At 44.3% G+C, this 24,381-nt stretch overlaps 2 protein-coding genes across 2 annotated transcripts in view; one reads left to right on the forward strand and one right to left on the reverse strand.

Moving 5' to 3' along the window:
• On the forward strand, positions 1-4,817 carry NSUN5 (NOP2/Sun RNA methyltransferase 5). The gene is given in 11 exon segments (XM_037814386.1): positions 1-115; positions 243-365; positions 876-908; positions 910-1,054; positions 1,155-1,263; positions 2,860-2,998; positions 3,092-3,207; positions 3,632-3,810; positions 4,019-4,229; positions 4,306-4,446; positions 4,519-4,817. Coding segments are annotated over 11 exon segments (1,404 nt in total). The 5' UTR covers positions 1-22; the 3' UTR covers positions 4,634-4,817.
• The window catches only part of POM121C (POM121 transmembrane nucleoporin C), a 23,988-nt gene continuing 4,417 nt past the window's right edge, over positions 4,811-24,381 (reverse strand). The window contains exons 4-13 of the mRNA XM_037814385.1: positions 23,597-23,677; positions 23,057-23,228; positions 15,682-15,773; positions 15,190-15,263; positions 12,725-12,849; positions 12,460-12,562; positions 11,996-12,172; positions 9,482-11,113; positions 7,478-7,600; positions 4,811-7,065 (exon numbers count right to left, since the gene is read on the reverse strand). Coding sequence (XP_037670313.1) covers positions 6,968-7,065; positions 7,478-7,600; positions 9,482-11,113; positions 11,996-12,172; positions 12,460-12,562; positions 12,725-12,849; positions 15,190-15,263; positions 15,682-15,773; positions 23,057-23,228; positions 23,597-23,677 — 2,677 coding nt within the window. The 3' untranslated portion in view covers positions 4,811-6,967. The remainder of the gene's footprint in view (positions 7,066-7,477; positions 7,601-9,481; positions 11,114-11,995; positions 12,173-12,459; positions 12,563-12,724; positions 12,850-15,189; positions 15,264-15,681; positions 15,774-23,056; positions 23,229-23,596; positions 23,678-24,381) is intronic.

The following is a 24,381-nucleotide window of genomic DNA, read 5'->3' on the forward strand; positions in this document are numbered from 1 at the left end:
TAAAGGAGGGAGGGCGCGGAGCATGGCGTTGTACGCGGCGGCGGCGGCCGTGTTGGCCGGCGTGGAGAGCCGCCAGGGCTCCATCAAGGGGCTGGTGTACGGCAGCCGCTTCCAGGTAGCGGGATCCGGGCGCAGGAGGGGTGAAGTCTGGGCGCTGGGGTCCCGGGGCTGGCGGCGGCGGGAGGCTGAGCCCCGGGCGGGGACCCTCCCGGCCCAGCGTGTGTTCTCTCGGCCGCGCGCAGAACGTGAAGCAGCTGTATGCGCTGGTGTGCGAGACGCAGCGCTATTCCGCGGTGCTGGACGCCGTGATCGCCAGCGCCGGACTCCTCCGCACCGAGAAGAAGCTGCGGCCGCACCTCGCCAAGGTGACCGGTAGGGCCTGGCCGGGGAGAGAAGCCCTCCTACACCGCAGATGTTGAGCCGTAAGGGTCAGGGGTCCGTAACGGGGCTCAGCTCTGCGTCCGTTCACGGTGTGAATTTAAGCAAGTCGCTCTTCTGACCTGAGTATGAGCGCCCCTTCACTGGGTTAGACATTGAGATGGGATGAAAATGTTTTGTAAACTTCCAGCCTCGTGTGAAGGGTTAAATAAGGACAGAAGTACCAAGTAGCAATGGTAGCCTCTTTAAGTAAATCGAAGGGTAATGTTGACTTGGAGGGTTGGGATCCAGGGCTCTGCTGGTGAGCCTCCACCGGGAAAGGGCCCAGGACTGGGAGGTTGGACACCAGGTTTCAGTCCTGTACCTGCCTCTAATTTTTTGTGAGATTTTGGACAAGGTACCTCATCTTTAACCTGTACTTGGACAGTCATTCCAGTTCCTACACTACCTGAGACATTAACGTTTAGGTTTTTTTCTCTTCATTTCCCCAACCCTAGGTGCTAGTGTATGAGTTGTTGCTGGGCCGGGCTCTTTCGAGGAGGTGGGGGGCAAATGGAAGCCTCTGCTTGTCCCCGGCACCAGGCAAGGCTGAAGGCCGAGCTGGCCCGGCTCAAGGTTCATCGGGGTGTGAGCCGGAATGAGGACCTGTTGGATGTGGGGTCCAGGCCTGGCCCAGGTGAGCTGGAAGGAGCCCTGGGGAGGGTGGTGGGAGATAGCCACAGACCCTCAGAGAAGCGGGCCTTGTTCCTGCTCACTCACCGCTGATTGGGTCCCAGCCTCCCAGGTGCCTCGATTTGTGCGGGTGAACACTCTCAAGACTTGCTCTGATGATGCGGTTGATTATTTCAAGAGACAGGGTTTCTCCTACCAGGGTCGGGCTTCCAGGTGAGAGCTTGGAACCTGTCTGGGCTGCCCTCATCTAGGGAGGTGTGGTGGGTGGGTGGGTGGGTATTGGGAAAAGAAGGATCCCATGGGAAGAGACATTCTGGGTTTTCTTTCTACTTTCTAGCAGTTTCTCCTTTTCCTTCCAAGGCCTATCTTCCTGGGAGTCCCATCATGTATTATTTTTCTAAAATATTCCTCAATTCTTTCCTCAGTTCTAACCTGATGATTCCAGTCTAGATTTCTCTCTTATATGCCTACCCTCAGGTTCATATGAATGTTCCACAGACAACATAATCACAGCATGTGTCAAACTGAATTCATCATCTTCCATCCCAAACTTTGCACCTTCTGCATTCCCTAGTTCAACCTAATGAACAGCACCATTTCTAAGTATTCTGCCCAAACTTAGTCATCCTAAATGCTTCCCTCCTCTCCCTCCAGTCCTTTACTCCTCTCCCTTTAGCATCTTTCTCAAATCCATGCCTTCCTTTTCATCCTTGTGGACATTGCCTAGGTTTTGGACCTCATCATTTCCTATCAGGATTGGCAAAAGAATCTCCAAAACCAGTCTCCCACTTCCATACTTTCTCACTTTGTGGTTGACTGTAGAAAAGATCTAAAACTAGATCTCATGCTGTTTGCCTGCTGAAAACCCTTTCTTGGTTCTCCATTGTGCTGTGCCTTCTGCTTCCCCTCCAGACCCATCTGCCATGGTGCTGTGAGCACCTCGGGTTCCAGCAGCAGTGGCTGCTCCCTGCCCAGAATGATTCCACCACCACTGGGCGCATGCCCTCTTCCTGTTTTGTCCTTTGACCGCTCGGAGAAGCCTTCTCTCCTCTCTCTACTTCCATCAATCTGTCTTAGATGTTCCTCCTTCTGTCTCATAGCATGTTGCTTAGAGACCAGGGTGGTATAGTAGAGAAGGACTTTGGGTTTGAATTCCACTTCTGCCACTTGAGAACTTTCTGAACTGAGGCATGTTATTTGCTAAGCCTGCTTTTTTGTCACTCAGATGGACCGGAGAATACTCCCTTGCAAAGTTATAGTGAAGATAACTTGATCTCAGCTTCTCCCAGCACTCTTCATCTGTCAGGCAATCAGCTCAGATCTTACCTCCTCCGCATCTCTCCCCTCCCTGGAAAATACCCCTCCCCCAAAATTATGCTTTAATGGTAAAGGCTAACATTTATCCAGTGCTTCATTTGTGCCAAGTACTTTTCTAAGTATTTTGCACACGCTGCTGATGCAGTCTGCACAACTACCCTCTGAGGTAGCTATCATTCCATTTTACGGAAGTGCAAACTGATGCTTGGCGATTATGTCACCTGCCCAAGATCCCGCTGCTAATAAATGGTAGAGGTGGGATCCCAGAGTGACTGGCTTGAGAACTCATTCTCTTAACCATTGACTCTGCTGCCTCTGTCTTTTCAGCTTGTTAAGTTTTTTCATAGCAGTTTTAAATATTTGTTGCATGAATGAACAGTAACATGTGGGATAGCATTTAAACTGTCCAGCCTAGTGCCCAGCATGGAGGAAATCAGAAAATATTCGTCAAACTAATGGTTCTTATCCTGTCCCTAACCTCTTCCCTGGCAGCCTTGATGACTTAAGGGCCCTCAAAGGGAAGTGTTTTCTTCTGGATCCCTTATTGCCAGAACTGCTTGTGTTTCCTGCCCAGACAGATCTGCATGAACATCCACTGTACCAAGCTGGTCACCTCATCCTACAAGACAAGGTAGGGAAGATGGGTGGAAAGGGAAGAGCTAGTAGTGGGGAGTGACAGGCCTGGGGTCTCTGCTGATCCGGGTGCTGTGCCCTGCCCGGCCAGGCCAGCTGCCTTCCTGCCACGCTGCTGGCTCCTCCACCAGGATCCCATGTCATCGATGCCTGCGCTGCCCCAGGCAACAAGACCAGTCACCTGGCTGCTCTTCTCAAGAACCAAGGGTGAGTGCCGTGGGCCATGGGACGCCGAGGGAGGGGCTGGGACCTGATGCTGTATTTTGTAAGGAGAACCAAACTTCTTAGTCCTACAATGGGTCATGGTATGGCCCAAGCCAAACCTCCCACTGGGTGGGATATGGATCCTTCAGCCCAAGGCAGAGTCCTTGGCCAGTCACCTCTGCCCACTGACCCTTGTAGGCCATTTAAATATACTTTCCTGTTTGCTGTCAGCATGCACTGTATTGTCATAGACATAAGAGCTGGGCATAAGCCTCCTCAAGAGCGTGCCCGTTGTTCAAACTGCATGTGAATCAGCTTTTCCTCTTAAGATTCTAAATTCTCTGAGGGTCGAGTCATCTCCCCCAGCTAGTGGCCCTTAGATGCTCCCTAAATCTTCAACTCACCTCAACTCTGACCTTTTCCCCAGGAAGATCTTTGCCTTTGACCTGGATGCCAAGCGGCTGGCTTCTATGGCCACCCTGTTGGCCCGGGCGGGAGTTTCCTGCTGCGAGTTAGCCGAGGAAGACTTCCTGGCAGTCTCGCCCTCAGACCACCGTTACCGCCAGGTCCAGTACATCTTGCTGGATCCTTCTTGTAGTGGCTCTGGTGAGATGGGGAGAAAGTGTGGCTGGGGAAGTGGGGGGAGGTCTCACGGATCCAGAGAAGCCCAGAGCCGAAGGGGTTGCAGTTTCTTTTGGTCTTATGTGTAGTTCTGGCGCTTCAATGACCTGAAGACCCTGAGCAAATGTTTTCATCTCTTGAGATGGATGTTTCAGTCTGCCAAGTTCTAGAATTGAAATGCTCTTTTCCTTAGGCATGTTGACCAGACAGTGGGAGGAGCCTGGGGCAGACACACCTAGCAAGGACCGCTTGCGTGCCCTGGCGGGATTCCAGCAGCGTGCGCTCTGCCATGCGCTCACTTTCCCCTCCTTGCAGCGCCTTGTCTACTCTACATGTTCTGTCTGCCAGGAGGAGAATGAAGACGTGGTGCGAGATGCCCTGCAGCAGAGCTCAGGGGCCTTCAGGTAACAGGTACTCACCAAGGCGTCAGGGAGGGGGAGCTGCTCCCTCACCTCAAAGCCTGTGCTGTTTTCTCCCCAGGCTAGCTCCTGCCCTCCCCTCCTGGCCCCATCGAGGCCTGAGCACTTTCGCAGGAGCTGAACACTGCCTCCGGGCCTCCCCTGAGACCACGCTCACTGGTGGCTTCTTCGTTGCTGTACTCGAACGGGCAGAGGTGCCAAGGTGAGTGAGGTGGGGGCCTGCTTGGGAGATCCTCGAGACTGGGTCACATCTAACTTCCATACTTTCTTCTAGCTCAGTTTCACAGACTGAAACAGTGGTGCCAGGACTCAACCCCAGCCCAGCCCCAAAGAGAAAGAAGCGGCGGCGAAAACCCGCGGCTGGTCCTAGCACACTGCCTTGCACGTAGCAGGTGTTGAAGTGCTTTGAAAGGTCATCCTTATTGCTTCAGGAAGGAAACTGGTATCTGTTTCTCTGGTTGGAAAGACAGAGTGGATTTCTTAGCTCTTTGGGCCCCTTTCCTGGGACATGTTTTTGCTGGTGGGAGAGAAGTGGTGCCCAGAAAAATAAAAAGCAGAACATGGTCTACGATAGATCACAGTTTCTTTTTATTCTTAATGACATAAGCAAGGAGAAAACTTGCACATTCATACTAAGAATTCCAACTAGACTCAACAGGAATTAAGTCTTTATTTGTCATGGAAAGACCCAGTTTCCTGTTCCTGTCCCGTTCAGTGCACGTATGTGTACACACTCACACACACTCACGCAGGCTATGCCAGGACACCCTCTGGGGGGGGCTCCTGGACCAACTGTCCTGCCTGTGGAATGAGGTATGACTAGCTCAGAGTCCTATAACTAAGGGGTTCTACCTTACATAAGGTACAGGTGGGTAGAAGCTTGATTTCTATGCCTGAGCCACACCCCCACCCCTCCCATCCTAACAGGTATTCGGGAATCGAGGTTCAAGCTCCCTCCTTGGCTCCCACAGTTAAGGATTAACACGGTAGACTCTAGAGCTCTTCTTGGGGGGTGGGGAGAGCAGTCCCCTGCCACAAAACATTCAACCTCAGTCACAAGGGGGTTGGGGGGGACTTGTACATCTACATCACATTATTATAAAATAAGAGTTACATTTTATATGATGTGTCCAGAAGAAGCTCTGGTCCCTCAGGAACACCGCCTGGGACAGCACTTAAGCTTCTTCACACAGGCATAACTTAACTCTACAGCTAACTCCTAGTCAATAGCTTTACTTAACCACCTCAATGAACCAAGCTTGAAGGAATTTAAAAGGCAATTTAGCTTAAATATAAAAATAAATTTTTATTTTGTTAAAAAATGCTTAAATATTTTTTTTTCTTTTAATTTAGACACACGCATTCATACTTCTCCCAAAGAGGATGGGCATGGCAGCGAGGCTCTTGGGCCTGGGGTATGTGGTTTGGAAGCAAAGGAAGAAAAGGGGAAGGGCTGTGGTTGGAGAGGGCTTGATTTGGGAAAACTAAGATACAGTTTTAAAGTAGGACTTGTTAGTTTCAGTGTCCTAACATTTCCCAGGGATGAGTGACAGATGAGGAGGGAGACAGCAGAGGGCAGAGGTCTTTGCTCCCCGGGGGCCCCATCCCCCTGGGCTGCCAGCCCTTAAAGTCCAAACACCGTCTGAAAATTCAAGAGTCAGCACTAGCAGCTGTCAAGTGCTACTTTCCACATTCAATTATCTAGGCTCCAGAAAACTTGAAACAGTTAAGTCCGGCACTACCAACATGCCGCCACTCATACAATTCAATTCTTCCTCCAAACTCGATTCAAAGAGCAATAGATATGAGTATCAGACAACATAACACAGGACAAGGCTTTAACATACACTCCAGAAAAGGCAGACGTGGGCCCAATGAGGCAGACCGGGAAGAGCGGGTGGAGCGGAGGCAGCTGAAAGCAGCAGTGGGCATCCTGCCTGCTCTGCAGCTGGGGGAAAACTGGTCCAAGGGCTTCCCTCTCCTGGAGCGAGGTGTCACCTCTGGAGCTGCCAGGTTAACAGTCTTGAGCCACCAAGCTTTGGGGGCCACTGGCAGAGAGTTGGGGATGAAACACTAACTCAGACTTAGCAGGAGGAAGCGACAGCAGTTACAGAACCCATGGGTCTCCAAGGCAAAGCGAGATTCAAGATCATTTTAAAACGAATAGATCTGCAAGGAACCGGTGAGGGACAAAGCAGCAATAAATGGGGAAACAGTCCCCTAAAGGGACAGAGGAAGAGAACTGCTTTTAGCCAAGCCAAGCAAGGTAAAGCTTTAGGGATAATCTGTTTTCCCCACTCCCATCTGATGCAAACCCAGGGATGCAAGTGGGTAAGGGCTGGATCTTCTCCCCTCCGGAATGAGGGCTCTTGGGGAAAAGGTGGGAAGGGTGGCTGCCTGACTAAGCTTACACACTAAAAACAAGAGTCAGGGAAGTAAGCGACAATATGTACAGATGTTTTAGTTCTCCAGCCTCACCAGTGGAACTGTTCAAGTACAGGCGCTGGCTTCTGCCTTGGCTCCTTCAAGAGGCCTGAGGCTTCTGCTTCCTCACGGAGGAGGGAAAAGGCCCCCAGGGCTGCCACTACCTCCTTCGTGGCTGAAGACAGAGAACCTGGGGTAGGTTTGTTTTTTGGAACTAGAAGGGGCAGAGGCTCTTCCCAGCAGGTGCCGAGGTCCAGAAACGGGTGGGGGTTGGAGGGAATGGGGGCAAGGGACAAAGGCTATTTCTTGCGGGTGTGCTGCCTTCGGGCCTGCAGTCGCTGTCGAGCCCCTGGGGTCTTGGATCCTGCACCAATGGAAAATGAAGGGGCCGTCGATCCTGGAAAGATTCAACAAGATCTCATCAGGGCAGCTAGTACCTGAGAATACTCTGCTGCCCCAATCTCTGCAAAGTTAGGTAGCTATTAGAAGACTAAGTGCTTGAATAGAGCTTCCAAAGCTACATCAGGTTCATTTGGGGGATGGGAGGCTATTTAAAAGGCAAAACCTCAGAATCCTGTATCATTAAGCCTGGCACTGAGGCCTAGGAACCTGTTCTACCATGGCTTCCCAAGTGGACTATAACTTGGCTCTGCTACCCACTTCCAAACCTGGGCTGTGCCAGGCTCCCAGCCTGACCCCTATCCACAGGTAGGAACTATGATCTCCAGATAGCCAGGAACTTGCCATCCCAATCCCACCTTGGAGAGGAGCTAAGCAAATCACTAGCAACACAGAGACTTGCTGCTTACCAAATGACCCGACTCCAACAAAGCCTTGGGCAGGTGCTAAGGACGCCCCAAAGGAGAGGCTGCTGCCTGATGTGCCCACTCCATGGGCAGAGCTGTTCTGACCAAAGGTGGGTGTCAAAGTGCCTAGAGTGAAGAGACAGAACCGAAAAGATGATGCCAGTGAGCAGAGGGGATCAAAGCAGACAGCAATGAATCTAGGTGGGAGACCTGCCCTTCGCCAGGACATTTGCCTGGTCAGAAGGGTGTTCAGCCCTGGACTCCTGATCCTGGCTCATCCCACAAGGCATTGCAGGAGATAATTAAATCTTAAGGCCTGGTGCTCCAGGTAAGACTGCCTCTACCGGCCTGCTGACTGCTGTGTTGCTGCAGAGAAACAGTCCCCAGGTGCTGCTCTCTCCTGGCGCTGAGGAGTGGGGTCTCTGCACTCCCTGGGCCACCAGACCAACTCACTGGATGCTGCAGAAGGGAACACTCGGTGGCTCCCCAACCTTTTTCTATCAGGACCACTCTTGTGCTGCCTATTCTCCCTATTTATTTGCCCCTCCCCTCTAGAAGCCCGAGCCTTCCACCACACCCTTGCTGTGTGGTGCCTTCTGGAACACAGTCATCAGCAAACTCCCTTTGCCTTACCTTGCCCTGACTCCTGGCTGTCCTGGAATGACACTGCTCTAGCCCCCTCCCAGGGAAAGGCTTTTCTCTCAGACCTGGAGGTAGGTCAGGTATCTTCCTTGCTCCCTGATGCTGCTTCTAAACCATTTCTCCTCCTTCAAACACCTTAACTCCTTTGAAGTTCAGCCCATCAGACTATTATGCTCAACTAAGCTCCTTCTCCGTGTCAATGTTATCTATCACCTACCAGGTCACTCCCACCCACCAAAGTCCCTGGCTCACCGTCTTCCTGCCCGTCCCTATAGTGGCACCACTCGTGGGGACATCAACATCTGTGAGGACGATGCACCTGCTCATGCCTGGGCTTCGCAGTGCCAATCATCTTTTCCTTCGCCTCAACTCTGCCATCCACTCCTATGGTCAAACCTCCCCACCACCAGAACTGCGGTAGCTTCTCACTTTCAACTATCTCACTCTCTTCCAACTTATTTTTCCTAGTACAGCCATTCCTTCACCCTCATCAAGGCCTCCATTCCATTGTCCCCTCCTGCTATACTTGCTGGAATTTCAACACGTTGGGTTCCACCAGCTATCCACTTAGCTTAGGTCTACACCTCAACAACTGAATGTTCACAGGGAAGAACATCAGGGCTGACTAGCCTTAGTCTAAATTCATAATCACAATTTCCCAGTCCTCAAAACTGCCTGGCAATTCTATTATACTTTCTTAGTAATTAATATGTTCCTTTTCCATTCTCCAAAACAACTATTTATAGAGGCATCTCACCCTAATCCAAACTATCAGAGTCAAAACCCTTTCTTAGCATTCATCTCCCACATGGCAAATAAGATCGCATCATTCTTCTTGAAATTCTACAATGATATCCCTTAATATTAAAACCCAAACACCTAACCCTGGCCATGAATGATTTGGCTCTGTGTGCCTCTCAACTTCTTTTTGTACCGTTTACCCCAATTCAAAACCTCCAGCCCTGCTGGCCTTTTCTCCATCGGTGAACATACCAAGCCTGCTTACACCTTTGGGCCTCTGAACCAGCTTTCCCCTGTGCGTGCAACATCCTCCTCCTCCCTCTGATGCCCACCACCTCTCCCCGCACCAGCCCCAAAGCTCCCAACCCCTTCTTGTCACAAATATGTTCAGCTTAAATTTGTTGTTTTAGAAAGGCCGCCTTTGATCACTGAAATCCACACTAGATCCTCCATTGTCACTAATTACCTATTAATTTTATCAAAACATTTGTTGCTGAAATTTTGTTTACGTATATTTAATATGTCTGTCTGTCCACCCTGTCATGGAAGCTCCCTAAGAGCAGACGGTGTGCTGGCCCAGAAAGCAGTGCCTGGCACAGAAGACCCAATCAACCCGAAGCTTACCTCCAAACAAAGGTTTGCTCTCAGGCGTACTGGCCACACTGAAGGCAAAGGGCGTGCTCTGGCTGGGTGTGCCCAAGGTGCTCTGACTCAAGGCTCCCCCAAAGGGTGTTGTGGTGCCAGTGGTCCCGCTCTGTCCTGTTCCAAAGTTGAAAGCTCCAGAGGTGGAGCTGGTGCCTGGGGTGGCCACACTGATTCCAAAGCCCCCGCTGCTGGTTGGGGCAACCGACCCCCCAAACGTGAAGGGCGAAGGAGTTGTGCTGCCAAACACTGAGCTACTTGTCCCACTGCTGGTGGTTTGGGTTGTAGCTCCAAAGCCAGAGGTGGTGGCTGCACCAAAGGAGAAAACAGGTGTGGTACTGCCAAAGGATGGCTGGGTGCTGGCAGGGGCACCAAAGGTAGAAGCTGTGGATTTCAAACCACCAAAAGCTGACTGTGTGGTGCTGCCAAAGTTTGGCTGGGCTGGGGTTGGTGCTGCAGTTGTAGCCAGGGCTACAGAGTTTCCAAAAGTGAAAGAGTTGCCAAAGCTGGGGACAAGGGCTGGCTTGGTGGCCCCCTGCTGCTGCCCATCAGTGGCCCCAAATGCAGGCAGGGGGTTGGCTCCTGAATATGATGGGAGAGGGGGCTTGGCACTTGTGCCAAAGGGAATGCTGAATGCTGGGATGGTGGTGCTACTGAACGTCAGCGTGGGCTGGCTGGTGGTGACTGGAGCTGAGGTGGTCAGGGTGCTGCCAAAACCACTAAAGCTGGCCGTGCTGCTACTGGGGGCTGTCTGAACAGCACTGGGAAGGGACGGGCCAAAGGTGGTGACTGTTGTTGAAGCAGACATGGCAGGAGGCTTGCCAAATTGGAAAATGGAGCCCACGGCTGGAGTAAAGCTGGCACCAGAGGCAGAGGGAGCCCCGAAGAGGAAAGGCTGGGAGATGGAAGTAGTGGTGTTAGTCACGCTGTTCACACCAAAGCCAAAAGCAGGCTTCGAAGCTGAGTCTGCGGATGTGCTGGCTGTGGTGATGGAAGCCACTGTAGAGGTGGCACTGGACAGGCCAGTGAAGAGAGGGGCAGTTGTGGTAGTGGCTGGAGTAGTTGTTTGCTTGAAGGAGAAAGGAGTGGACAAGGGCACAGATGTAGGTGGCCCCAGACTGCCAAAGATAGGCTTGAAAGTGGGGGCTGAGGTGCTAGAAGTCGTGGGAAGGGCAGAGCTGGAAGATGTTACAGTTGCAGTTGCAACTGAAGGACTAGAAGGCAAGGGGCCTTCATTCTCACTTTTGGGTGGGGCCGCGAAAATGGGTTTGAACGTGGGAATTGCTGAAGACACATCAGGAGCTGCAGAAGCAGAAGGGTTAGAAGTTGGGGTGCTCAGCATTCCCAACAGACTGCTTGGCTGAGGGGTGGGGAACGGGGCAGAAGGGGCTTGGGATGTGGTAGATGTCTCAGCCTGAGGGGCTGGAGTTGACTTGGTGGTTTCAGGGACTGGCATCGTGGAAGCAGCGGGAATCAGCCCTGTCGGAATGGCTGTGGATTTTGAGTCTGAAGAGGTGCCTGGAAGAGGCCCTGACTGTGAAGACCCAAGAGGGACTGGAAGGCTGGGTGTCTTCAGAGGTGAAAGGGCCACAGTGGTTGCCACTCCAGCAGACTCTGCAAAGAGAGGGATTTACTGAGAGAGTGAATTCTGAGTGCTTCAAATGTGATGGGATTCAGAACTTTCGTACCCTCCCCATGTCTAGTACAGTTGCTAGAGATCCAGGAGTCAGTCAATACATAGACTAAATCTAGACCACAGACCCTTAAAGTAAATCATTATTCCACCCTTCACTTATCCTAAGACAGAAGGGAATAAAACTGACCCTAATCAGGGGTTAAATATGTGGAGACTGAGGGAAATCAATCACCTGAACCCTTAAGTCCAGTTACTTACCTAAACACATTTGATCCATCTTACAGAGATTTGCTATTTTCATCTACCATGTGCCAGATGCAGAGTATACAACCATGAATGAGACAGTCTCTGCCCCAAACAGCTAACCTACACCACCACGTCAGAGTGCAAAACAGGGGTGTAAACACAGTGCCAGGAAGGCACGGCGCTGGGACAATCAACAGGCCCTTGGAAATGTACAGGGAAAATGAACTGGAATTATTTTGTGTCTGTGGTCTAATAACCATGGAATAAGACACCTTATGTTTGCACATTTACATTTCACAAAATAAGCATTATGCTCATTTTATGTAAGACAATAAGGCTCAGAGCAGCTAAGGGAATTAAGTTTCAAATCAAGAGCCATTTGATTACCCAAACTAAGCTGCCTTCCCCAGTTTTATATGTCACAGTCCATCTTCCCTAAAATTTGCTGATTAGAGAATTCTGAGGTTTTTAACCTTGCCCAGGTCAGGTTTGGTAAATGCTTAGAACAATTTCCAGAGAACACAGGCAAAATGCTTTCATTTTGACCTAAACAAAGTTTGGTGCTCAAAAAGGCTGAAATTATCATATGCTCCAAGGGAATTTTTCCCACTCACCTGGGCAGGATGGTGGGGCTGGGGCATTCTGCATCTTCTTCAAGCTCTCAAGCAGTGGGTTAGTGCTTGTGGATGGGAGGGGGGCTGGTGAGGAAGCAGTCTCAGCAGAGGGCAGGGTAAAATTAAAAGAAGGCTGAGTGGTAGTTGGGTTCTCAGTGACAGAGTTTGAGGCAGCATCTAATGAAGAAAAGAAGAGATTTAATTATCCTCCCTTGTTTGGGAACTGTTTCCAGATGGCATATCACAGGGCACAGGGATGTTGAAGGTCTCAATAGAACTCATCTAGAAATGCTTTCACTCAATGTCAGTGATCGTCTCCAAGACCCAAATGGAGTTCTCAGATGAGAAAGACCAAAAGAAAACATGGTACTCTTCCCAGGAGTTTCCCAGAGAAAAGTTTAAAAAAAAAAACAACAATAAAAGAAAACCATTCCTGGAGTGGGAAATGGATCTATATTCCTTACCAGTCTTATCCTCCAAGACCTTGTTAAACCACTGAAATGAAATTTTCTTTTCTAAGTCCAAGTCTTCGGCAGTGATTGGATAACCAAGCTGAGGAGGTGGAGGCTATATGGAGAAAAAGGGGAGTGAGAGCAATCAGAAGAAACTGGAAGAAACCTGTACTTCATCTTTCTAAGAATAATCTGTCCTTGGGTTTCCAAAAGTTCATTGGTTTAGGCTTGGGAGAGATAAACTAGGGTGGGGATGGGTAGATGGAAAAGACTGTACCAAGGTCAGCTGGTCCCCTCGCCTAGAGGGCAGCAGCTGAATCTTCCGTTTACGCTGCCCAGAGCTGCCGGGTGAACACGGAGAATTCCACGAGTTTTGTTTCTTCTGTGTGGTTGTATCTGCAACTACAGAAAGAAATATAGACTTGTTTTCTTCTTCCCCTCTTCCAGTAATGAATAGTTTTGTCTATCTACTTATTTTTTTTTTATTTAGAGAATACTTTATTATTTCTGTAATCAAACCCATGTAGATAAGACATTACATATTTAATACATATTTAAAACTTAAAAAATTAAGTTTAACGTTTCTAGACCAATATGGCTGTTAATTTCTGGACAATGCCAGCTCAACACAGTACAACTTGGATACTTTTTCCAAAGTTGACAGTACAGCTAGTTTCCAAAAATTCAAAATATACATATGTATGTGTGTGTGTGTGTGCGTGCAAATATATTTATATAAAAAGACCATTATGTTATGCATCAATAGCAGCCAACAGCTTTTCCAGGTTCTGCAGTCATCTAAACAAAATTATAGACATCCAGCACACTCCATTAAAAAAAAAAAGGGGTAGAAAACAAAAATCTCAGAAAACAGCACTGTGTTACTGTTATGGTACCTGGCACCATTTTTTTTAAGCTTCTCAATCATCATCTGGAAAGAAAACATTCTAGAATATCATCATTAAAAACAGGTCTGTTGTCTGTGCCTGGAAAGTTTGGCCTCATGCATCCAGGCTGTGCTACAGCCATCCTCCAACAGAAGTATGGACTATTCCCCTCAGACGGATCCTGCTTGTGAAAGTCGGGAGAAAGGGGGTGCCCAAGGACTGGTGCTGGACGCTATGTGTCTGTCTGCTGGTGGTTGGCAAGGCTTCATTTGCAGAGGCCATTGGGGCTACATAACCCCCAAACCTGACCCCTTTGGGCAGCATGTCCTTCTGAACATTGTAGCTCATGCCCCAGAAGCTGCTGGTTTAGCTCAACTGCTGGAGGTGGGGAAGGGGAGTATTTATTATCTGTAATTTCATGTTTCACTCAAAAGCTGAATGGAGAGGTTAAAAACATTTCTGAGAAGGCCATCTTCTGATGAATTTCTTCTTGTATCAACTGAAAAGTGATTTAAATAACAGATTTGGAGTCTATGGAGAGCTTCCTTCCTGGTGGGTGGTGGTATTTAAGGTCCAAATGAGCTAGAGGTACCACTGTTGTTTCAAAGCCTCAAGTGACCAAAGGCCTGGAACCAGGTTAAGATAAAGATTGTAAAGCCACAGGCCAAACAGTTTCCTGTGAACTAGTGGGGCTGGAGTGCACTGTAATTGCCTGGTGGAGAACATCATCATGTTGTGTAATGGTAGGAGGTCTGTTCAGTTGTCAAGGGGTGGGGGTGGTTCCAAATCAAAGAATATTGGAAAATAAATCTCTACCATCCTTTTAAGAAATAAAGAACAGGTCTGATAAGGCACAGTCACTACTATGTATCATACAGAATAAAGTAGGAGTATGATACATACTGTAGAAGTATGATACAGTATTTCTCGACATCTAAATACTAGAGGATACAATTAAAAAGGCATTATTTGAGACATGATTCTACTTTTCCAGCAGAGGGCCCAAACGTTATGTGACACAGCTCTGGGGAAGAAATACACCTCCCTAGATAGGATTTTCTTTAATTAGTGGCGCAGTTCTAAGGACATTGCTCTTCATGAACATTAGCTTTTTAAAAACCATTTTAAAAAACAAACAAGCAAAAAAGAAACACTTAATGCATACAAAGATGACACAGTGGAGGCAAGCAGGGCTCAACCTAACTAGCATTTTGCCAAATCTGTCACGTTTGAATGGTGAGAGCTCCATGGAAGAAAGGACAGGCCAAGTAGCCAATTCAAAGCTTCCAGCCACAACTGAAACACAGCCTCATTTCAAACAGAAGCAGTCGTCAAATACTGCACATCTGGAGATATTCAAGGACGCTGATATCAATACTCAATCATCTGCTCGCTCATCCAGGAAGAATGGCAGATCAGTAGTTAGAATTTGATTATCCATCTGGTTTTTAACATAGAGTTTTCACTGAGTATCTCTGAGAAGATGAAGTTTCTATCTTCCATGGTTCAGGCTCCCAGATGGTGTTTGCAAGATTATTTCTAACAGTCAAGCGGATATAAATAGGTAACTACTCCAAATGCACACATACATCTGCTTAGTGGACAATAATTACTGGTTCGCTCACAGATACTTCAAACTTAGCTGATCTCCAGCCCACAGTTACCATGTTATACTACATCTGTCTCTGTACCTTTTGCCCTTATCAGAAGGAACTTCTATCTCTCTGTATCTACCTTGCCCTAGATCCCAGCAAGGCTCTATACATGTCTTCTGAGTAGGTATTAAGTTATATCTCCTCCATAAACACTTTCTATCACCACAATCACACATCACTCTAGCTTTTCATAAACTTACCTTTTTCTCCCTGGGACTCCTTGTCTGTTACCAGTGGAGTTGAAGAACTAGAATGATGACAAAGCTCCTCTTCTCTGTGAGGAAAAAGAATTAAGATCAAAATATCTTCCTGATGAAAGTACAGGATAACTTCTTGTACCCTCCTAACTACCAAGTGTCTAAAGCCTAGAACCATGATTTCACATCTCAGTATATCGGGATAAAAAAATAAACAGACATAAGTTAAAAGAAGTCAGAAGAAGTCATAGGTGGGTTCTCAGTGACAAAGTAATAAACTGCTAATTACGGAGGTGAAGGGAGTTCATGGAACCTTTAGGTGTTGAGAGATAAGAGCAATTCGGGAGAGTGCTTCACTGTCTTTCTCCTAGATATTACTTTCTTTGATTCTCCAAGTCAGAGTAGCACAAAGCCTAAGAGCCAAGTAAAGAACCCTCCTTTATAGCCTCCCATTAGTCCACAGAGCAAAAATAATTGAAGAAGAATGCTAATTACCTTATCTTCTTTGCTGGCCTCTCTGGTGTTTGGGAACGGGATGAGGCTGGGCTGGAGAAGGGTGATGAACTGGGACCACTTCTCTTCCACAGCTAAAAGTCAGACAAGTAGCAGGACTGAGCCTAATTGATAATTTAGCACCTGACCCTCAACATAGTTTTGTGATTTTCTATTCATTGCTGCATATAGTCTCATGTTTACTTTTTGTATGTGAAAAACATACTACCCAAAAGAAAGTCAATTGCCAGCATTAATTAGGGAAGGAAAAAAAAGTCTGAAAAAGTATTAAACTGCTAATTAAATGTATGCTGTTTATCATCATCTCTTCTACCAGGTAGAGTCCCTTGACAGCAGAGTCAGTCTGTTTCATCTCTGCATCCTTCAAGTAGTGTCTAGTAGCAAAATAACTGACATAGAGGAAGCACTCTGAAAATATTTTCATAAGTCTTATGCCTGATTACAATATCACCTTAGATATTTTTTCCTGAGAAGCTTCTAGTGATTTCTAGTAATAGTTGTATCGTAAAAGCACAAACAGAAAAACAACAATGCTTAATCAGAGTCTGAAAGAGGAAAAGAGGGGCCTAAAGTCAAAGACAGGTGGTAAAGCAGGACAGAGCTCTCCAAGACTAACACCAGCATCCAGAACGAGCCTGAGCAAAATGACCCAATTTTTATGCTATGCTCAAATTAAGAACAAGAGGGACAGCCATTCAGAAAGGCTAGAACAAACACTGGTTTTAAAAATGTGGGGTTATAAGCATGTGAAAGAACAGAATAAAAGATCCATCAAATTGATCCAAAGATTTAATATATGCCAGGAGTGGCATTTTCTGTCATTTCAAATCCCTAATCCTTCCTAGCTCCCTGGTTCTCAAATATGACTGCTCATCAGTCACTTGTGGGACTCAAAAAAACAAAACAAAAAAAAAACACACAAATGCCTGGGGGCCTTGCACCTTTTATTTTTTAACAAAGTTCCAAAGGTGATTCTGAGGTTTAGCCAGCGTTGAGGACAATTTAGAACAACAATTAGGGGGAAAAATGCTGTATCTTCACTTCATACACTACACACACACAATCCAGATGTAATAAAAATTTACATCTAAGTGAAACAAACAAAAGAAGGACTATAATAAAGAAAAAATGAGTTGTTATGTAATTTGGAGTTGGGAAAACTTTCTATGCCAGAAACAGGAAGAGAAAACTGATGGACCACTTCATAAAAACTAAGAATTTCCATATATAAAAATATTACCACGTGGGATTAAAATCTACGTAGGCAGGAAAGAAAAACACCCCAAAACAAAACAAAATAAACAAAAATACAAAACTTAAAAGGCAAATACTTTCAATTAAAATGACAAGAGTTAATATCCTTAACATGTAAAAAAAAATATATTGCCATAAATATGATATAATGAACATCTCAAAGGAAAAGCGGACAAACAATATAACGCAAGTCATGAAAGAATCGGTCAATCTATGTATTTGGCAGCCAATTTAGCTCTGCATTTTAATTCAATTTATATTTATGAAGTCCCTAATTCATAAAGGCACTACACCAGGTGTCAGAGAGACTGCCAAGATTAGCAAGGCCACATTGAAGAAATTTACAATCTGGAAAGGAGATAGGCCAAGTACACAAACTGACTGTAAAAGCCAAGAGATAAAAGATCACTAAAAAGAAGTCCAAGAAGAGAGATTATGTATTGCTGGGAGACTGAAAAAAGGACAAAAATGATACTTGAGAGGGTCCTTCATAATTTAACAAAACACCTGAAAAAAGAAAAACTTCTAGGCCTGCGGTGGGATGGACACATCATTTCAGATGGAGAACAGGACAAGGAAAGGAAAAGAAGCAGGGAAAAGCATAAGGTGTTCTTAAAAGATAATAAAATTTTCGGGTTTGGTTTAAACACAGGGTATGTAATAAAGGAATTATAAGGGGCTGGGTTAGAAATGCAAAAGCTAGGGGACTGAAGTTATGAATGCCAGGCTTACTATCCTGAATCTGGAAAATGCTAAGTATGATAAAACACAGGGAGATATCAATGCTGGGCACAATGAGGTCTGAGGACAGTTTCCTTTCTATTCCTAGTAAGGGCTTAACATTTCTAATTTTATAATATCAAAGCTAGGATTTCTAATTTGGCTGGCTAAACCTCAGACTCAGAGAATCCAATTTGGTTAAATCTAAATTGAGGTAACTCTTTTCCACAATCATCACAACCATAAGGTTTCTCACCTGTACTTCTAACATGCACAGTAAGAGATGAACTTTGAGAGAATGCTTTCCCACATACCTTACATTCATAAGGTTTATCACCTGCATGAATTCCCATATGAACAATAAGTGATGTGATTTGAGAAAAGGCTTTTCTGCACTTATTACATTCACAGGGTTCCTCTCCAATATGAATGTAATGTTTAATGAGATACTGCTTCTGGCTGAAGACTGTTCCACATTCATTACATTTATAAGGTTTCTCTCCAGTATGAATTTTCTCATGTTCAGCGAGATCTGATTTGCCACTGAAAACTTTCCCACATTCCTTACATACAAAGGGTTTCTCTACAGTATGTCTTCTCTGATGTGTAATAAGGCTTGATTTCTGAATGAAAGTTTTCTCACATCCATCACATTCATAAGGTTTCTCTCCAGTATGGATTCTCTCATGGCTAATGAGGTTTTACTTCTGGCTGAAGGCTTTTCCACATTCTTTACATTCATATTCCTTCTGTCCACTGTGAGTTTTCTCATGTTCTGTGAGATGTGATTTGTGACTAAAGGCTTTTTCACATTCCTGACATGCATAGTTTCCTTCCAGTATGAAAACTTTTGTGTCTGAGATTAGACATTTGAATTAGAGCTTTCCCACATGTATATGATTTCTCTCCAGAAGGAATTTTCTAATGGAAACAGGGGTTTTCTATATGGTTGAAAGCTTTCCCACATTACATTTATATGCTTATTCCCCTGTATGGCTTTTCAAAAGTGGAGTAAAAGATGACTGTAAAGAGCAGACTTACAACATTCAGGACACTCACATAGTTTCTCTCTAGCATGAATTCTTCTCATAGTCCATGAAGTTTTGATTCAGATAAAAGTATTTCCACGATCATTATGACACTAATTTAAGTATGACTATTCTCATCCTCAATGAGATTTAATGCCCAGCTGAAGGATTTCCAATTTTCATTACACACAAGGTTTTACTCCTGCATGATTTCTTTGCTGTGAATGTAACTTTCCCACATTCATTAAATCCAAATAGTTTCTCTTGAGTATTAATTCTTGGGTATCTCATGAGGCAGAATTTCCAACAGAAGACTTTCACACTCATTATACTTAACAGGCATGACTACCATGTGGGACAAACTATGGCAAAACTCACTGTATTCATTCTTTTTTCCTTCATGTTTAGTTAAGCATGATGTGAATTCTTTCAAAGTGAAGTCACATCTGAGAGGCATTATTTTGAGGAAACAATGTCTGCCGTCAGAGAAAATATTTTCTCAACTTTCCTCATTCTCTGACTTCATCTTAAGCCTGTACTGTTGTGCAAGTATTTGTAACTTCACTCACAAGCCTTTTGTTACACTGTTCTTTCTGCTTCTATGTCTTATGCTTTTTCTTTTTCAGTAATTCACAGATCCAGCAGGCAGAAAATCAGTACGGATACATTTGAACTGAAGAGCATGATCAACTGAACTTAACTGACATTTACAGAATATTTCATCCACAAATTGCAGAATACACATCCTTCTCAAGCTCACATGGGATATTCAAAGACAGGTCACATTCTGGGCCATGAAACACACTGTGACAGTATCTCCTGTACATTCGTTCCATCATCCATGGCTCTTCTTGCTTCAACTGAGGATTACATCCAGTTTAGTGACTTTACAACCAGTGAGTGGGGAAATGAAACAGTACCTGAAGGTTACATGCGAATTATCTTCCCATGCAAACTCGCCCTCCTCTTCCTAAGCCTATCTAGCTCTTACGGTTAGGAGCCCTGGTCTAGAAAAGAAAGCCATCTCAAATGCACTGGACTAGCCTTCTTTGGGAGTTATGGTCCAAAACTGAGCCTTGACTTCAAACAGGTTTCCCAGGTGCTTTTTCAATGAGGTGGCGCAATCCTTTCAGCGTGGCAGCAGCTATTCACTGATAAGAATCCCAACGTCAGGAGCCACTTTGTCCCTTTCGGGTCAGTCTCCCTTTACTGAGTTTTAAAAATAGCTCATGTCTAGATCATTTCAAAGAAAATTACAATCAAAATTGAAAATGTATCAGGCAGCATTATTCATAACAGCCCCAAAATAGAAACCCAAATGTCTAATGGTAGAATGGATAAATATTAATTGTAGTATATTCATATAATGGAACAGTATACAAAAATGAAAATGAATGATCCATTGCTACCTATAACAACATGGGTAAACCTCACAAATGTTGAGTCAAAGAAGCCAAACACGTAAGAATGTATACTCTATGTTTACATTTCTACAAAGTTCAAAAGCAGGAACGACTATAAATGGTGCTAATGTTCATGAAGGAAGGAGGGAAGAAGTAGTGTTTAGGAGTAGGTGTGTGGAGGGGCTTCTGGGTGTTGAAAATGTTCTATAATTTGACCTGAGTGATGGTTATGTGGAGCTGTACACTTCTGATTTGTGTTTTCCTGAACATTATACTCTAATAAAAAAAAAGTAAAGTAGATTACAAGACATGAAATGTTATGCAAGATAAACTGCTAAAAGAAAAGAAGACGTGAAAAAGTACACCTGGTATGATCTCATCTGCCTAAAACAGTTCAAAAAGTAGGTGTGTCTTCCGTATTTGCATACACAGTAAGAATGTCAGCAACAGGTATCTATGGAACGTAGACTAGACGAGCCAGGGTAGGGGAATTTTACTTCTTCCACAACAGTTACCTATACGTACAATTTTTTTTGAAACTAGGAAAGGTAGTATTTTCACGTTACAAATTCCAATGAGGGAAAAATACACACAGTTAAAACTAAGTTTCCCTCTTATCTCAATAATTGTTGCCAGTTTCTAATATATCCTGCCAGAATTACTCAACGAATGTTAAAAGATTAAACCAGCAACACAAATAACAGGATACTATACACAGTTCTACACCTTAGTCTTCTATATATTTTTGAGGCCATTCCACATCAGTACTATTAAACAGCCTTATTATTTTTAAAAGCTACATAATATTTCAACTTATAGATGTACTGTAAGTTAAGTTATTCAATGGTGCCCTGAAAAGGTACATTTACACTATTTCAACTTTGAAGTATTGTGCCAAAATAATTGAACCTGAGTCTAATCAAACCTCCACATCCAACTATACGTTTACAAGGAAAACATGGGTTAGAGTACATGTTAAAATGACACCATGATGATGCATAATAAATCCAAAATGTGGGAAATTCTACAGGAAAAAATGACTAACTTTTTTCAAAAGGATTTTTGAAAAAAGGGGAAGTAGAAATGTGACTAAGAGCCTAAGAGACATAACAATGTCAACCAAATGTAATGAACTAATCTTTATTTCCCAATTCAAACAAATTTAACAGGTTTGGGTACTTAGGGCGGTGTGATCACGGACTGTTATTAACTAATAAAGAATTACTGTTAACTGTATTAAGAGGAATAGGGTATTGAGGTTGATGTCAAAAAAAAAAAAAAAAAAAAGAGTGCTTAATCAAAAATACACCAAAGTGGATGAGCCTGGACCCGGCTTCATAGGATTGAGAAAGCCTTCTGGACCAAAAGGGGAAAGAGAAATGAAACAAAGTGGTTGAGAGATTTCAAATGGAGTCAAGAGGTTATTCTTACGCATTAGATACCCCTTTTTAGTTTTTAATAGCTAGAAGGAAATATCGGAAACTGTTGAACTGCAATCCAGTATCCTTAATTCTTAAAGATGATTGTATAAATATATAGCTTATATGGTGTGACCGTGTGATTGTGAAAACCTTATGACTCACACTCCCTTTACCCAGTGTATGGACAAATGAGAAGAAAAATGGGGTCAAAAAGTAAATGAATAATAGGGGGGAAGGCAGAGTATGGGATGTTTTGGGTGTTCTTTTTTACTTTTATTTTTATTCTTATTTTTATTTTTTGTGGTAATAAAAATGTTCAAAAATTGATTGTGGTGATGAATTCACAACTATATGATGATACCGTGAACAATTATTGTACACTTTGGATGCCTGTATGGTATGTGACTATATTTCAATAAAATTGCATTAAAAAAAAAAATACACCGAAGTAACTATAGGTGAAATAACAGGTCTGCAATTTAGTTAAAAATCAGAGCAAAAACAATTTAAGGGGAACTGGTAGAAGAGACTGAAAAAATACTATTAAATAAGCTATATAGTGGCTCATTAGATTTTCTCTCCTTTCATGTACATTTGAAATTTTACATAATAAAGATTTTAGAAATATGGATAATATGTACTTAATAGGGCTACTATGATGATTAAATGAGGAAATGTATATAAAGTGCTTTAGTATAGGGCCTAGCACAGAAAAAATGCTCAAAATAAAGGTTAACTATTATCAATTTTCCCATCTTTTCATTCTCACAATTGCTCTGGCTCAGACTTTCACCTTTCATTTTTATGAATCTTTGTGGACTGATGAATTTGTCTTCAAATTTTCTCCCCTCAAAAATCCTCCTCCATACAGGCCTTGTCTTTTTTCCTAGCTACTATATATTGGGTACCTACTTATTGACAGACACTGAAATGGGTGCTTTTCAAACATTATCTTTAATCTTTACAACAATCTTTCAGAGATGGAAAAAAAAACCAGCGAGGGGTGGAGTGGGGTGGGGTGGGGTGGGGGGTGGGATTAGATGACTTACCTGCACAAGACCCTGCAGCTACAAAGTGTCAGAGCAAAGATCTGAACCCAAGTCTGTCTGGCAGCAAAGCTTGCTGTTTCCTACACTATACTACATCCCTTTTTCTAAGACAGAAGTACAACCACTTCTTGTTCAGAAAACTTTTACTAAATACACAATACCCATAGGATATAATTCTTTTAGGACCCAATGCAACTGAGCCTCAGTCTATCTTTTAAGTTAAATTAATATCATTTATTGAATTGTTCATCATTTTTCCATTTATCCATAATCCTAGCTCTGTCTCATGTCAGATCTGCTTTGCTTCAGGGCTTTCTAGTCTGTTCCACTGGTCTATATTTATCATTCAAGAGTTTGTATCCTCTGTTAGCTCAGACACTATCCCAGTTTCTGGTTAGTAAACACTTGCTAATCAATTAATTCTGGCCTATCCAGTTCAACCCTGGGAGTCCATTTATCCCACACTACAAGAGCTACTGTACCTGAGAGAAACCTCGAGTGGAGCTGTAGGAACTGGTAATGGCATTGCGGCTGGAGCTCGGGATGCCACCTGCGTACGTGCTCGTCAAGGAGCTCATGGAAGAAGTGCGAGATCTCTTATTCAAGTGGTCTTCAGAGCTCTGGGAATTGAGACCTCTCTTCAGAGACCCTGGCCTAACAGAAGGGAAAGAGATCACCAGTTGTGCCCTGGAAGGCAACATTCTTCTAAGGTGTCATACTATCTGGTCATGGCACCTTTCTCAGTACAATGAAGGGAAGAGGATATGCTCTGATTTTGTTAACAATCCAATGATATATCTCTGACAAAGCCAGGAAGGGAAAGCCAAATATTTAAAGATTAAATGTATGATTCCACCTATGTAATATTCTAGAAGGTATACATTAATCTATAATGACAGAAAGCAGATCGGAACCTGAATAAAGCAATGCAAAAAGCAAAGAGGAAAATCTATAGGATAACAGCTCTGATAATGCCCTTTTCCCAAATAATCTATATCCCATCCAGATGGCCTCTTACTTACTTAGGCACAAAAGAAGCAGGGACTCCGTTGGCCACCAGGGGCTCAAATGCTGAATGTCCACTCCCACTGCTATCATGGCGCCTGTGACAAATTCAAAATGTTTCAATGAAATGAAATAACATTTTTTTTTCCTTAGAGCATAGTCTCATATTCCTGGAATCTTACACTATCTCTATGAAGCAAGTGTTCCATTCCAGAACAGAAAAAGGTTGCTTCAAATCCCTAAGATCCTAAAAGGGAAATTTAATCTAAGATTGTCCTGGTAATAAGGAAAGCATGAAATACTTCAGCCCTTCTGAACTTTTCAAGTGTATCAATTCTTTACTTGCTAACTTCATACCAAAGTGCTACTATATAAATTTAATACCCTACCATCGACAAATTGGGGAAAAAAAAACAACACAAACCCAGAACACCTTTAGAGATGAGCCTACCCATCTCCCAGTGCTCCAAAGGTTAATATGCCAAGTTTGTCAGGGAAAAACTTTACATATCACATATAAGAAGAGCCGATGCAAAGTGCACATGAGCAGTGCTTATTCCAAACACAGGAATCTTGAGTTACAAGCTCACCAGGATCAAGAAAAATTACCTCCCTGAAGAACCTAAGAAATCTATTTGGTCCATGACAATAGCCCCTGCTGCTCCTGGTTAGCTTGATGACACTAGCTCAAATTGCTCACTTGCCACAAAGTCATATCTCTAGTCATCATCATCTGATCTTCCTGTATTACATGAACATATTTCCATTTATTAAGATTTCCCCTATTTAATTCTGTCATCTA

Source organism: Choloepus didactylus, chromosome 21 (genome assembly GCF_015220235.1).
Source record: "Choloepus didactylus isolate mChoDid1 chromosome 21, mChoDid1.pri, whole genome shotgun sequence".
NCBI classification, from domain to species: domain Eukaryota; kingdom Metazoa; phylum Chordata; class Mammalia; order Pilosa; family Megalonychidae; genus Choloepus; species Choloepus didactylus.